Here is a 15,443-nt window from a genome sequence, read left to right as displayed (position 1 = left end):
TTTCGCCTGGTGGTTTTAAGCCAGGCTCATCAGGCGTATTTGAATGCTAATGGCTAGAAGACAAAGGCTGATTTTGATAACTTCTATTTATACAAACATGTTTACAAATTTGTAACTATGAAGTATTTATTGAAGTCTTTGTTTTTTTAAATGGTTTTATTTAGCTCACCCTGTTTGTTTTATTATTTATTCTTGGGTCAAATTTAGTAATTCAAATTTCAGCCTCTTCCTGTCAATCGATTAATCTGAAATTTTGTATACACTTTGGATTTTGGTGACAATACAATTATGTTTATTCATTATCATTATAAATTCAAGATGGCCGCCGCTACAAAATGGCGTATAACGTAGGTTTTATCAATCCCATCAATATGGGTATCAAATGAAAGGGCTCAACAAGCAGAATACAATATACTATAAAAAATTGAAATCCAAGATGGCGGCCGCTGCAAAATGGCGGATAACGTAGGTTTTATCAATCCCATCAATATGGGTATCAAATGAAAGGGCTCAACAAGCAGAATACAATATACTATAAAAAATTGAAATCCAAGATGGCGGCCGCTACAAAATGGCGGATAACGTAGGTTTTATCAATCCCATCAATATGGGTATGGAATGAAAGGGCTCAACAAGCAGAATACAATATACTATAAAAAATTGAAATCCAAGATGGCGGCCGCTACAAAATGGCAGATAACGTAGGTTTTATCAATCCCATCAATATGGATATCAAATGAAAGTGCTCAACCAGTGGAATACAATGTACTATATAAAATTGAAAATCCAAGATGGCGGCCTCTACAAAATTGCGGATAACTTAGGTTTTATCAATCCCATCAACATGGGTATCAAATGAAAGGTCTCTACAAGTAGAATACAATTTACTATGTAAAATTGAAATCTAAGATGGCCGCCGCTACCAAATAGCTGATAACAATTTTTTATCAATCTCATCAATATGGGTATCAAATAAAAGGGCTTGACAAGAAGAATACAGAGCACTATACAACCTCAATATTTAATATGGGCGCAGCCACTATATGGCGTATAATTAAGATTTAAATTTAGAAATTTAATCTGTAATTTAGGTATCTGATTAATCCAGCCTGAAACCACCACCCAAGTCAAGATTTTTTATCGTGTTGAGGACTGTGTGGCGTTAGGGTGGCTAAAAATGATACGTCGTTAGCGGTACACCACCCTAGTTAAGGTGAAAGGTTAAAACGCGCCGTTTTCCCCTCAAGACTCAGGCGCATCTTGTGTACATAGCCTTGCCCCTTTATTGGACCTCTGGGGTGGTCGACCGTTTAAATGTCCATTACTCGTGGGAACAAAATGGTAAAAAAATATATAAAAAATACAAACACAAATAAAACAGAAACTGCAACACAATGTAAACGAAGGCTTCAAAAAGCGAAAGAAAAGTATAAAGCAAAACGAGCTAAAGAAAGTGAAGGTGATAGAAATAGTCGATTACAGAAACGACGGGAACAATTAGCGTCAAAAACACCTGAGCAATATGAGGCCAGGTTAAAAAAGCAACGTCAGCGATATACACAAATGACGGCGTCAGAAACGCCTGAATAATATGAAGCCAGGTTAACAAAGCAACGTGAGCGATACACACAGATGATAGCGTCAGAAACGCCTGAAAAATATGAAGCCAGGTTAACAAAACAACGGGAGCGATACACACAGATGTGTGTTGCCTTTAATACTATCATGGGCTTCTACAATACATAAAATGCAGGCCAGCACTGTGGATCACGCAGTCGTATACTTAGGTGCGAAACTGTTTGAAGAAGGTCAAGCCTACGTGGCTCTTAGTAGAGTAAGATCTTTGCAGGGACTACGTATAGAGGAGTTGGACTGCAATAAACTAACGGGCAAGAAACCTTGCAATAATGAAGCACTAAATGAATTAAACAGAATGCGAAATAAAAACTAAAAACTAGAAAATAAAAATAGGTAAAACAATTTTTTAAGTTAAACGGTTTTATGTCAAACATACATTGCAATGTTTAAGATAAATGTACTAAAAACCAAAAAATAATAAAATAGATACAGTGGTGGGAATTATAAACATATGCATAGACTAGACTAAAATAAAACCGTGGGGCACGTCAATTGTCTACAATCGTTGATTAAAATGTTTGTTTTGTAATGTTACACTATAATTAGGCATTTGTTCAACCGACAACGATGGACGTGTGATAAGTAGGGCTAGAATGTGGAAACAAGCTAGCAAGCTCGATTATAAGCGAGTTTTAGGGTTTCATAGTGGTGAGCGAGTAGTACTTTGTCGATTAAAGACAAACTACGAGCAGTGAAACGATTCCTCGCCAGCCAGCAGTGTGAATGTCCAACGATAAACTAGTTGAAACATCTCTTTTATTTACATGGAGTGTAAACTATTGGAATTTCCATGAGCAAGAAAATAGTAAGTAATTTCCTCACCGTCTGCGGGCCAACTGCCTAACGACGAATTAAACGATTCTTCTATCACACATTAAGTCGAGAATTTGTAGACAATTGGCATGCCCCACGGTTTTATTTTAGTCTAGTCTATGCATATGTTTATAATTCCCACCACTGTATCTATTTTATTATTTTTTGGTTTTTAGTACTGTAACGCTCAAAAGTCGTGATTACTCGTTTTTGATTACATTTATTTGTTTCAACGTAACGGTCAGAATGCCCCCTAGTGGCCAGTCATGAAACTGATATTCAGTGATGGCAATGCCTGGCGCCAAACAACCAAACTAGTACGCCGATGAAAATGTAATCGATCGACGGCCATCCACCAGAAGGTATAAAAGGAGATGCTGTGGAGACAATCGGGACAGTCGTCTGTTGGCGGTTGTTGAGTCAAGTGGTGTGAAAACAAAACCTTGGCTTTTGTGGGAGTAGAGTAGATGGTAGTTTCTGCGTAGTCAAGTGGTGTTGCAAAACAAAACCTTGACATTGTGGAAACTGGAGTAGATAGTATTTTCTATGTAGTCAAGTGGTGTTGCAAAACAAAACCTTGACTCTGTGGAAAATAAGGTAGATATTAGTTCTACGTAGTCGAGTGGTGTGAAAACAAAACCTCGACTATCAGTGGAAGTAGTTGCAGTATACTCTCGGAGTTAGTGGCCTCTGGGTTGTGCTGTCGTCAGAGTCAAGTGGTGTTGCAAAACAAAACCTTGGCTATTCGACAGGGCATCGAGTCGCCATTAGTATAATTGTTGTGGGGTCGTCTGAGTCAAGTGGTGTTGAAAAACAAAACCTTGGCTTTTCGACAACACATCAGTGTATACCGGACTGTCTCCGCTATACTCGGGCACTTCTGTGCTCACGTCGCTGCCAGTCTCGCTGTCATCAACGTTTGTTCCCATTAGACCGCTGATACGCTAACATTGCTGCCAAGCACCCTATCTTCTACCAATCTCGCTGTCGTCAACCTTATTTATTGGACCGTGGCTGTGCTAACGTCGCTGTCAAATGCACTGTCATCAACATTTATTGAGCCGCTGCTGTGACAAAGTTGTTGCCCAACGCCTTGTGTACATCAAAACCGCTACGCCCATCATCTCGTGGTAACGCCTCCTCCAATGCATTCACCCGACAACATATGTACCAGAATATTGAATGTCAAGATAACCATATTGTGTTAACTATGTGTAGTGTTTCCGTGTTAGAAGAAATAAAGTGTGTTTATAACGTTTTATTAAAAAATTTACGAATGTGTTTCTCTCTCTTTATGGTCTCTAAACAAAAATAAATTCTTGTGACGACCCTGGCCCCCACTGAATCTACCCCAGCTTCAAAGTGAAAACACGTCGTCACAATGGCGCCCGAGCAGGGACCTTAAAAGAGAGAGAACGCGGGAAGAAATTAAAAAAGAAGACAATCGTGTGAAATAAATACTATGATAAACGGTTAGAAAAAAAGAGAGAATTATACGAATATCAGAATAAGTGATTGCTAAACAACTAAAAAAAGGTGTCACAGTCTAAAAAAAAAAGAAATATATACATATATCCAAAGACATTATTTTACAATATCAAACAAAACTAAAAAGTGATAAAACGACCAAAATGCTGCGAGTGTCCTGGGGAAATAGTTTAAAACAAGAAGATCTAATCGTATATTTAACGGAATTTAAACTGGATGCATCCGGAAAAATTGACGAACTCCGCAAACGGTGGTCGATGTTCTTAAGTCTAGACCACGAAGAAGGAGAACTATCTCGATTATTGGAGCTACAGACTAAGCATGACAATTTGAATGCTCCCGCAACGTCAAATGCAAAATCCCCAGCCAAGTTGACAGTCCCACAAGAAGGCATGAGGCTGAAATCACCGATAAAAATTGAAACCACCAACGACCCAGCATCAACCGCCTCAAACATCCCCAATAACGGAGGATGTCAACAAAGCTCGAATCAAACTCAGCCAGGAAGAACAGAAAGCAATCCTCCAGTCAATAATAAATCCAAGACAAAACCCACTAAAGTTCAACCGTCACACCAAATTCTGAATCAAATACAGAAATGGAATATTAAATTCGATAAGGGTAAGGATCCTCTCGAGTTTGTGGAGCGGGTAGAAGAACTCGCCCTCATGTACAACGTGGACTTACATCAATTAATAACTGTCATGCCGGAATTACTGCGTGACAAAGCCCTGATATGGCTCAGAAATAATAATAGCCATTGGACAACTTGGAGTAACTTTAAAAGAGACTTTCTCAATTTCTTCCTTCCCCCACGGTATTTTGAAAAATTGGGTGATGAAATTCGGAAAAGAGTTCAAAGGCCTAGGGAGCCATTTAAAGAGTATGTCCTGGCCATCCAAAATCTCATGCAGCACTCCGAAATGACAGAAGAAGAAAAATTGGAAAGAATCTTCAGAAATTCACAATCCGAGTACCAGTGGTATATCAGGCGAAAAGATTTCATGTCGCTAGCAGAATTGGTTAAACTCGCAGATGATCTGGAAAGTATCCCAAATCCTGGGCGGTACGAAGCATCGAGATACCAGCCTAATCATGCACGAAATACCGATCATCCCAAACAGCACCTTTATCGGACGGAAGGGCAAAAGGGTAATACTCACGATAACGACAGTGCCGAGGACTTACCAGAACAGGCTTCCCCACCCAAGAGTCAGAGCGGAAATGGCACTTCTTTTGAATGCGAAGAACACCGACTCACGGCAAAAGTGTTACTAGAAGGACGACTGGTCACCGCCACTGTGGATACTGGGGCCACCAGTTGTTTCATCAAAAAGGAATTTGTCGATGGCCTGAAGAAGAAACCAATTTACAACAGACGAACAGCTAATGTTGTTCTGGCAGATGGCACCACGGTAAACATCACAAAATCCACCGAGCTGCGCCTAACGTTTGGAAACCAAAGCGCCACAGTACCATTCCTAATTATGCCCCAATTCAAAGAGGACATACTACTGGGTCTCGAATTTATGAAACGATTTCCAACAGTCATTCAGTGTGCAGGACTCATCGTAAAATTATTTAAGTCACCACAACAAAATGAACATTGCACTATTGCCATGGAAGAAAGCGGTTTTCTAGATGAGGAAAGCAAAATAAATGGATGTAGAGTAAGACTGCCACCTCATATCAACGTGGTGAATGATAAGCTAACGAACAACGAACGAAAGCTGGTTAACGAGTTTCTAGAAAAAGAACTTCCGAAGTTCCAGAAAATTCAAGGACTCTCCAACATTGCGGAACATAAAATTGTCATGACAGATGATCGGCCAATAAAACTGAGATATGCACCAAGGAATCCTGCTATGCAGGCCATAATCGATGCGGAAGTTAACAAACTGATCGAACGCGGGTGTGTTGAGCCGTCGAAAAGCCCATATAGTTTCCCCATAACACTGGTCCGAAAGAAAAATGGGGACTGGCGCACCTGCATGGATTTCCGACAATTGAACAAACGATCGGAACCGGATGCGTATCCATTGCCAAGGGTGCATACTATTTTAAATCGGCTAAGAAACGCACAGTTTGTGAGCAGTTTAGACTTGAAGGATGGGTACTGGCAGATCCCTATGGCAAGTGAGAGCAGAAAATATACGGCATTTGCAGTAGCTGGAAAAGGACTTTACCAATGGAAAGTGATGCCATTCGGTTTACATTCAGCACCGGCAACTTTCCAGCGAGCACTCGATAGTGTGATAGGTCCGGAAATGGAACCGCACGCTTTCGCATATTTGGATGACATTATCGTCACCGGGAGAACCTTCCAGGAGCATCTGGCCAATTTACGGGAAGTATTTAGGCGGTTACGGGCGGCTAACTTGAAAATCAATGCAGACAAATGCGAGTTTTTCCGAAACGAAACCAAGTACCTAGGACATGTGGTGAGTAGTGATGGCATTAAAACAGATCCAGAAAAAGTAGCAGCTATCGCCGAAATGAAAGCCCCAACGTCAGTCAAGGAAGTACGCAGATTCCTAGGAGTAGCATCATGGTACCGTAGATTTGTTCCCCAATTCGCAACCGTCTCGCAGCCATTAACCAATCTCTTGAAGAAAGGAAAGCATTGGAAGTGGGGAGCAGAGCAGCAAGATGCATTTGTTACACTAAAAACGAAGCTAACAGAAGCACCCGTGCTTGCGTGTCCAGACTTCAACAAGACATTTACTCTTCAAACAGATGCCAGCGATTATGGACTGGGGGCTGTGCTCACTCAAGTACTGAACAATGAGGATCGCGTGATAGCGTATGCCAGTAGACATTTAAATGGTGCAGAAAAAAATTATTCAGCTACGGAAAAAGAATGTCTGGCTATTATTTGGGGCATTCGCCAAATGAGGCCGTATTTGGAAGGATATAAGTTTGTTGTCATAACCGATCATCTTGCTTTGAAATGGTTGAATTCAATCGAAAGTCCTTCAGGCAGACTCGCCCGGTGGGCCCTGGAATTGCAGCAATATACTTTCGACATAAAATATCGAAGAGGAAAACAAAACGTAGAGGCAGAAACATAATAAATGGGATGATGCTCTCCCAGAAATAATGTTGGCCATAAACACAAGCGTATCCGAATCTACTGGATATTCACCGGCATACCTGACTCAGGGTCGTGAACCCAGATTGCCCCAGGCCCTGTATGATCAGGTCACGACCGGAACAGGCGCACGGGTGATCCTTCCGGAGGATCGAGCGGCGGAATTGAAGGAGATATTCACTATTGTCAGGCGTAACCTATGTAAAGCGGCCCAAAATCAAAAGAGGCATTACAATTTACGACGACGAATGTGGAAACCAAAAGTTGGGGAGAAAGTGTTACTAAGACTACACCCGCAATCCAAAGCCATAGATAGCTTTGCTGCAAAGCTGGCTCCCAAGTATGGAGGCCCATATGTAGTACAAGGATACAAGTCACCGGTAATCGTGGAAGTCAGGGGCAATAACAATGAGATGCGAGTAGCACATTTGAGTGGGCTGAAACCATATATCGAATAAAACAAAAAGAAAAGTTCAAATATATCTCAGAAGTATAGCAACTTCAGATATCCATGGATGGCGCTGTGAGAGCCTCTTTTCGATCCTCTGCTGAGGCCTCAAATCTTCAATCGAGTTCGCCAAAGGCGAAGGATAACAGGAATGATAGAGTCAAATCTAAAAGTATAAGTTTCCACTAGGCTTCCTACCGTTTAACCAAAACAGTCTAGAGCAAGCTATCCCGGGAAATAAGAAAAAATCAGAGGGAGAAGAAGAGGGGCTATGTAACGCTCAAAAGTCGTGATTACTCGTTTTTGATTACATTTATTTGTTTCAACGTAACGGTCAGAATGCCCCCTAGTGGCCAGTCATGAAACTGATATTCAGTGATGGCAATGCCTGGCGCCAAACAACCAAACTAGTACGCCGATGAAAATGTAATCGATCGACGGCCATCCACCAGAAGGTATAAAAGGAGATGCTGTGGAGACAATCGGGACAGTCGTCTGTTGGCGGTTGTTGAGTCAAGTGGTGTGAAAACAAAACCTTGGCTTTTGTGGGAGTAGAGTAGATGGTAGTTTCTGCGTAGTCAAGTGGTGTTGCAAAACAAAACCTTGACTCTGTGGAAACTGGAGTAGATAGTATTTTCTATGTAGTCAAGTGGTGTTGCAAAACAAAACCTTGACTCTGTGGAAAATAAGGTAGATATTAGTTCTACGTAGTCGAGTGGTGTGAAAACAAAACCTCGACTATCAGTGGAAGTAGTTGCAGTATACTCTCGGAGTTAGTGGCCTCTGGGTTGTGCTGTCGTCAGAGTCAAGTGGTGTTGCAAAACAAAACCTTGGCTATTCGACAGGGCATCGAGTCGCCATTAGTATAATTGTTGTGGGGTCGTCTGAGTCAAGTGGTGTTGAAAAACAAAACCTTGGCTTTTCGACAACACATCAGTGTATACCGGACTGTGTCCGCTATACTCGGGCACTTCTGTGCTCACGTCGCTGCCAGTCTCGCTGTCATCAACGTTTGTTCCCATTAGACCGCTGATACGCTAACATCGCTGCCAAGCACCCTATCTTCTACCAATCTCGCTGTCGTCAACCTTATTTATTGGACCGTGGCTGTGCTAACGTCGCTGTCAAATGCACTGTCACCAACATTTATTGAGCCGCTGCTGTGACAAAGTTGTTGCCCAACGCCTTGTGTACATCAAAACCGCTACGCCCATCATCTCGTGGTAACGCCTCCTCCAATGCATTCACCCGACAACATATGTACCAGAATATTGAATGTCAAGATAACCATATTGTGTTAACTATGTGTAGTGTTTCCGTGTTAGAAGAAATAAAGTGTGTTTATAACGTTTTATTAAAAAATTTACGAATGTGTTTCTCTCTCTTTATGGTCTCTAAACAAAAATAAATTCTTGTGACGACCCTGGCCCCCACTGAATCTACCCCAGCTTCAAAGTGAAAACACGTCGTCACAGTACATTTATCTTAAACATTGCAATGTATGTTTGACATAAAACCGTTTAACTTAAAAAAAATTTTTACCTATTTTTATTTACCATATATATTATTTTTGTATGTATTCTACCTCGAAAATGCATGTATATTACATTTTTGTTTACCATCTCTGCTTGCAAGTAACTTGGTCACCAACTGCATATTTCGAACTCACGAAATCAGTAAATTACAGCAAGCTAGATATGCTCTGCCATCATTGATCTCTAATGGATGGGTGCATGTTCGCTATAAATGGTGACTCTAATACCAAATCACATTGCAGCTATTTTGAACGTTTTCATAAACGTTTAAACGGATAAATATTTATTTCACACTTTATGTGGTAATAAATTGGCTACTTATTTATGATCGGATTGAAAACATAATCTACAATAGGGGGGGTTTATAAATAAAAAATGGCAATAGCAATTAATAGATTTAATTGCAAGGCGGAACATTGTATTAATTAATTTCAACACAAATCGCTTTATAATGTCATACCGAAATCTACTTGTCGTGATATCCTTTTATTAACAGTGATTTATTGAAATTTGTGACGAAAAGTAGTTGGAACTCAATTATCCGGAATTCTTTAATGCTTAAATTCTTTAATGCTTAATCATGGGTTTTTAGTTACCGATATGAAACTACAAATCTGTATTCGAACACATTTTCTTTAGTGCCATTTCTATAGAACTTGAGATTTCCAACTATGAACATTGTTGTTTCAGAATCCGCAAATCTTCCTAGGTGTAATCACCACCCATTTAAAGTAATTTTGGGTGCACCGTGTCATATCAATTGATAGTGGTTTATTCGTGACCTTCTTCAATATATAAATGGAATAAAAGTTATTTTAGAAGGTCATGGCTGACTGGTCTTAAAGGACTTCAATGTTCATCATGATTCGTGGCATTCGGTTCTATGCAATAACTAGATGACCATAGCACTGGCCATTCAGCCTTTTTAAACATTTTTTTATTTCCTTGCATTCAAACCCCAGTGCGTATGATTGTTAATAATTACAAAGATTGTAATAACAAGCATACTTACTGGGGTTCCAAGGTTAAGAAATACAAAACATTAAACAACAAGTGAGAAAAGGCTATAGTCGGTACTGGGCCGACTATGTGATACCCTACACCACTACCTCTGTGCATAATCGTTTCACTCGAAAACATTTCTTTTAGGGAGATACGAAAGTTTTCACCTATCTGGCTTTTATACCAAATGATTTAAGGCGAACTGAACCAAAATAATTAATATTTAATTTTATATTGAACTACTATCGACATCACCAACATCAATATTCTTCTATCTCTGTGAGAAAATTTCGTGATGATCCGATCAAAATTCCGGCCTGTAGTGTGATTGCAGAAAAAGTGAAAAAAAGGATGTATTAGCGACTATTGCGATATGTCTATTATTTGACCAACTACGCCAACCTACTTTGCATAATTTTAAAGATGGGATTTTCTACTTTCTTAGTCGGGCTTTGCTTTTAGATGGTCCCCAACCAAAGGTGTGATATGCGTCATTATAACTAAAATCGCAAAAATGAAAAGTTGGGTTCTATTAGCGGCTATTGCGATATCTTCGTTGTGTGACCGCCTACGACAACCTACGTTACATCGTTTCAAAGGCGATATTTTCTACTTTCATTGCCAAGTTTTGCTTTTTATATACCCTTTATAGGCGCTGAGATATTTGCTTTGGAATAAAATGTAGACTTTTTCTCCAAATAACTTTTTTGCTCATTCCGACCCCTAATTATTATCCGACCATCAACAAAATCAATAGGCTTCTCCCCTGGTCTTAAAAAAAAATTGCGACCTGTAGCGTGATTTCCAAAAAAGTGGAAAAATGGGATGTATTACCGACTATTGCAATATCTCCGTTATTTGGTCACAGACGCCGACCTAGTTTGCATCATTGTAAAGATAGGATCTTCTATTTTCATAGTCAGGCTTTGCTTTCGAAAAGTCCCTAACCAAAGCTGTGATATTCGTCATTATATTTAAAATCGCAAGAATGAAAATTTGGGTTTTATTTGGCACTATTGTAATATCTCCGTTGTTTGATCACCCACGAGAACTTACTTTACATCATTAGAAAGGTGATATTTTCTACTTTTATTGTCAGGTCTTGCTTTTGGTATACCCCATATAGAAGCTGAGATATTCGCTTTGGAAAAAAACGTCTTTTTATCCACATAAGTTTGCCCATTCCGACCCCTGAACATTATCCGACCATAATAAAAATAGGCTTTTTCCCCTCCGGGACCCTCATCAAAACCCAAAATTTCAAGGTTTAGATGGACAGACGGACGGACACACATAGCCACATCGACTCAGCTCGTCGAGACATTCATTTTGATATATATAAGTATGGGTCTACGACCATTATTTCGAAGTGTTACTAAATTTTTGGGCAAAACCAACTTATAATACCCTCCCCACATAGTGGTGTAGGGTATAAAAATCGTAGTACATGAACATATTCCTAATTTAAAAAATAAATAACATTTTCGTAGGCGTCAAACGAAGTTTTGGAAACTTCCAGCGTATATGTTTAGGAAGATCATGGCCGACTGGTCTTAGGAGACTTTAAAGTTCATTATGTGCTGTTGCATTCGGCCCTCAATGCTGGCTGAGCATATTGATTAGCGGAGAGTTTCATAGTTCGCCGGACATACCAAAAGTTTTATTCGGAAAGTTGTTAATACAGGGTAATGTTTTGTTAGAGACAAATTGGCAGAAGAGCTTTGTACTTTCATAAACTAGGACTCCACGAAATGTATTAAAACTAATTATGTATTCCATTTAGTTGCAATACATTTCGTGGGGAAGGTATAAAAATTTAGGCAACCCGGTTGCGATTTTTATTTATTAATATTATTGTCCTTTTTCATGATTTCGCAAACTAATAGTTTTTCTTCTTTTTATTTTATTTCCTTTCAGGATGAACCTCTTAACAACTTCCTGAACTTGGGTGAATGCAAAGAACTTGAAGAATATTCTCTGAAATGTATCAAAGATGGTTGTTCCTTTAAGGCTGTGGCCAAAAATGGTGAAATTATTGGTGTTTTCCTTAATGCCATCATGCACCGTCCTGCTGATGGTGCCGTACCCGAAGCATCTGCTGATTCCTGTGAACATCCAAAATTTAAGAAAATTCTACAACTTATGGACTACATTGAACGTGATTTCAATGTTTTTGATTTGTATCCCGGCACCGATGCCATTTTGGATGGTAAAATTCTTTCGGTAAATACCAATTATCGTGGTCTTGGCATTGCTGGACGTCTGACAGAAAGAACTTTGGAATATATGCGCGAACATCAGATTCCTGTTATGAATGTTATGTGTTCCAGCCATTACTCAGCTCGGGTAATGGAAAAACTCGGCTTCCATGAAGTCTATCGTCTAAATTATTCCGATTTTAAGATCAATGATGAAGTTGTACTAAAACCTGAACCACCACATGTTGCCACGCGTATTTTGGTGAAAGAAATCTGTGATGTGGCCAAGGCGAAACAATAAAAATGTTAACACATATCCGAAGTGAGATGATGATGAAGGGCGGCAAATGCAAAATGACTAAAATGAGAAAACCTCCCCACCCAATTTGTTAGTTGCATGGTTGTATACATATATACCACCTAGGTGTATATGTATGTAGTTTGTAATATTTGTATGTATGTTGTTGATGATTTTTATAATTTTTATTAACATTAATTGTTTTAGACGGTGTTAGGTTCTACACCTAACCTAATTATTTTGATATAAACATAAAAAAACAACAAAACAAAAAAAAGATAATAATAAATGAAAATAATGTGATTTTATATTGAGTTAAGTTTATGTTATATGGTGTTGGTTTCAAATGGAAAATATAAATACTATATTTATTATTATTTAAGTTCTAAATTCAAATGGACAAATTGTAATGCCATAATTTATTTATTTGAAATTATTGAGACTTCTTTTAGTTTCAAAAATCATGTCATGTTTTTCCAGTAGTCATTTTGAAGAACTCTATTTAATGATCTAAAAAAAGTAAATTTAAAACTAAAGATATGGAAATAAAAATTCCCAATCATTGGGAAATTCAATAATGATTTGCATTCTACAATATGTACGTATTAGCTGTAGTCATTCGTCACCTATTATTATTTTTTTCTGTAATCATTCCACAACAAATGTCTTTTTTTCTTGTTTTCAGTTTGAAATTGTTGTTTAATTTTTCGTACGTATGTATGTAGTTTTAAATGTAATTGACTTGATTATGATACAGCATTTTCTGTGACTATTTACAATAATATTGTTATATAGCGCATATAAAAATTATTTTATAAATAATTTCATTATGTTTTTTATCGATCATAATAAATGCCAAAATATAAATCGTTTAACAAATATGGTGTTGTTTTTTTCTTTCGAATATTAAGGTAGGTATTGATCTTTGTGGTGATTTTCAAAAGCACTGTTATCTATATACATAAAATTCTCCTGTCACGGTGTTAGACTTTAAATTCCTACGAAACGGATGGACAGAATTTGATGAAATTTTGTATGTGGAGTTTTAGGTCTGAGAATAGGTTTTTAGCTATATTTTATACTGGTCAGCAGGGATGCCAACTGCTCCACATACGCATCAAAGGTCTGTAGCGATTTTTACCTTATAACAGTTGACATTCCTGCTTAAACAGTGGTTTTTGTACGTCAAAAATCACCACAAGTAGCGGGAAAACCACCAACTTGGCAGCCCTGCTGGTCAGTGGAGGGACCAGGGTACCTCACCCACAAAATTTTTTAAGAAAACGTATAATCAAAGATATTTTTGAACGTATAGTTTAACCCAGATAAATCCACTGGTCGTTTAAACGCCACAAAAAATGGTTGCAAAAATTTGCATAAAACTCTCGTTTTCTTCGAATATTTTTTGGCGGGGTTTTCCTCAGCATTTATGCTAACGAGGGTATATTTACTTTCATACGGGCAAAATGTGCCTCATCGAAATAATGGTTTTAGACCCCAAGTATGGTTGGACGAAATCCGTTTCAGTAACCGATTTGGTCCATACTTTTCACATCAAATTTCTACTAGACATAGATGAGGTTCTAATATGGACTCAATCGGTCCACTCCTTCGGGTACCTCCCACACAAAATTTCGGAAAAGTTAAGTTTAGGGCATGTTCACGAATCGCTTTGATTTTTGATGTAGCAACTTGTATTCACTGCCCCCATATAACGGTATAAATTTCAAGAAAGGCATGTCCATACTTCCTGAGGAAATGGCCTGAAAGCTACAAAAAAGCCCTATGACACCGTGTGTAGTACTTGGAGCGCAAGATAACTCTCGAACGGATCTGCCGATTCGGTCCACAATTAGGTCTTCGTAATATTTTCGCTCCACTCCTTCAGGTACCTCCCCCACAAAAGTTCAAAAATATTCGGTAAAATTGTGCGCACGTTAACTCTTGATGGGAGTGACCGATTTAGTCCATACTTTACACATCCAAAAATATCTACCAGATATATGTAGATCAGGTTGGAATATGGACTATATTTGTCCACTCCTTCGGGTACCTCCCACACAAAATTTTGGATAAATTCACTTTAAGGCCTGCTCTCGAATCACTTTGGTTTTTGTTAAAGCAACTTGCATTCGCTGCCTCAATTACGGCAGTAAACGTTTTTTCAGGGGCAAGTCCTTCTTGAGCCCGAAAGGTGTAAAAAACCCTATGGCACCATATGTAGTGGCTGGAGAGCACGATGACTCTCGAACTCGAACCGATTTGTTCCAAAATTTGGCCTTCCTGATATTTTGTCATACTTTCAGTTCGAACATAGGCAATACCGGCCCACAACTTCCGGTAGTTCCCTTAAATATTTAAAAAATGTCACTTAAATGGTATGCACGACATCTCATGAATAAATTTGGTCCAAACTTTGGATCTCCTAACATTTTGTCCAAATTTAGTTTAACTTCTAACATGGAGGTACCTTAGGGTACCTCCTCCACAAAAGTTCAACATTTGTGTCTAAGTGCAGTTTAAGGTCTGTTCGAAGATCATTTGGAAATGTATGTCGATGATGTTCGTTGTTGTACTGCTTACAAAGGTATTATGTTTTCCGTGGACAAATCTATGCTTTCTGGCATACTAGTCCATAAGTTATACAATGACCCACTGAAATGACTAGTAAGCGATATATCCTAATATAAGATCCACTTCCATAATGGACTATGTCGGTCCATTCCTTTAAGTACCTGCTCTGCAACACTTTTAAACTTTAATCATAATCCATATTTTCGTCGGCAAGTTCAAATGTCCAAAAATGCCACAAAATAACAATGTGCAACACGAAAATTATTAACCATATTCTGACTCCGCAGCGTAATAGAAGACCAAAAAAGAGAGGACAAGTGGCTCGCCGTTTTTCCCTATCTCATCAACTTTCGCGGTT

General features: G+C 38.7%; 1 protein-coding gene across 1 annotated transcript in view; it reads left to right on the top strand.

Moving 5' to 3' along the window:
* The window catches only part of LOC141388841 (arylalkylamine N-acetyltransferase 1-like), a 68,857-nt gene extending 55,467 nt beyond the window's left edge, over window positions 1–13,390 (top strand). Inside the window, exon 3 of the mRNA XM_073959266.1 lies at window positions 11,933–13,390. Coding sequence (XP_073815367.1) covers window positions 11,933–12,514 — 582 coding nt within the window. The 3' untranslated portion in view covers window positions 12,515–13,390. The remainder of the gene's footprint in view (window positions 1–11,932) is intronic.
* The last annotated feature ends 2,053 nt before the right edge of the window (window positions 13,391–15,443 follow it).

This window comes from Musca autumnalis, unplaced genomic scaffold, assembly GCF_047663935.1.
Source record: "Musca autumnalis isolate F117 unplaced genomic scaffold, ASM4766393v1 scaffold_1, whole genome shotgun sequence".
NCBI classification, from domain to species: domain Eukaryota; kingdom Metazoa; phylum Arthropoda; class Insecta; order Diptera; family Muscidae; genus Musca; species Musca autumnalis.
Note: the sequence above shows the minus strand (reverse complement) of the source record. Positions and strands in the feature narration are given on the sequence as shown.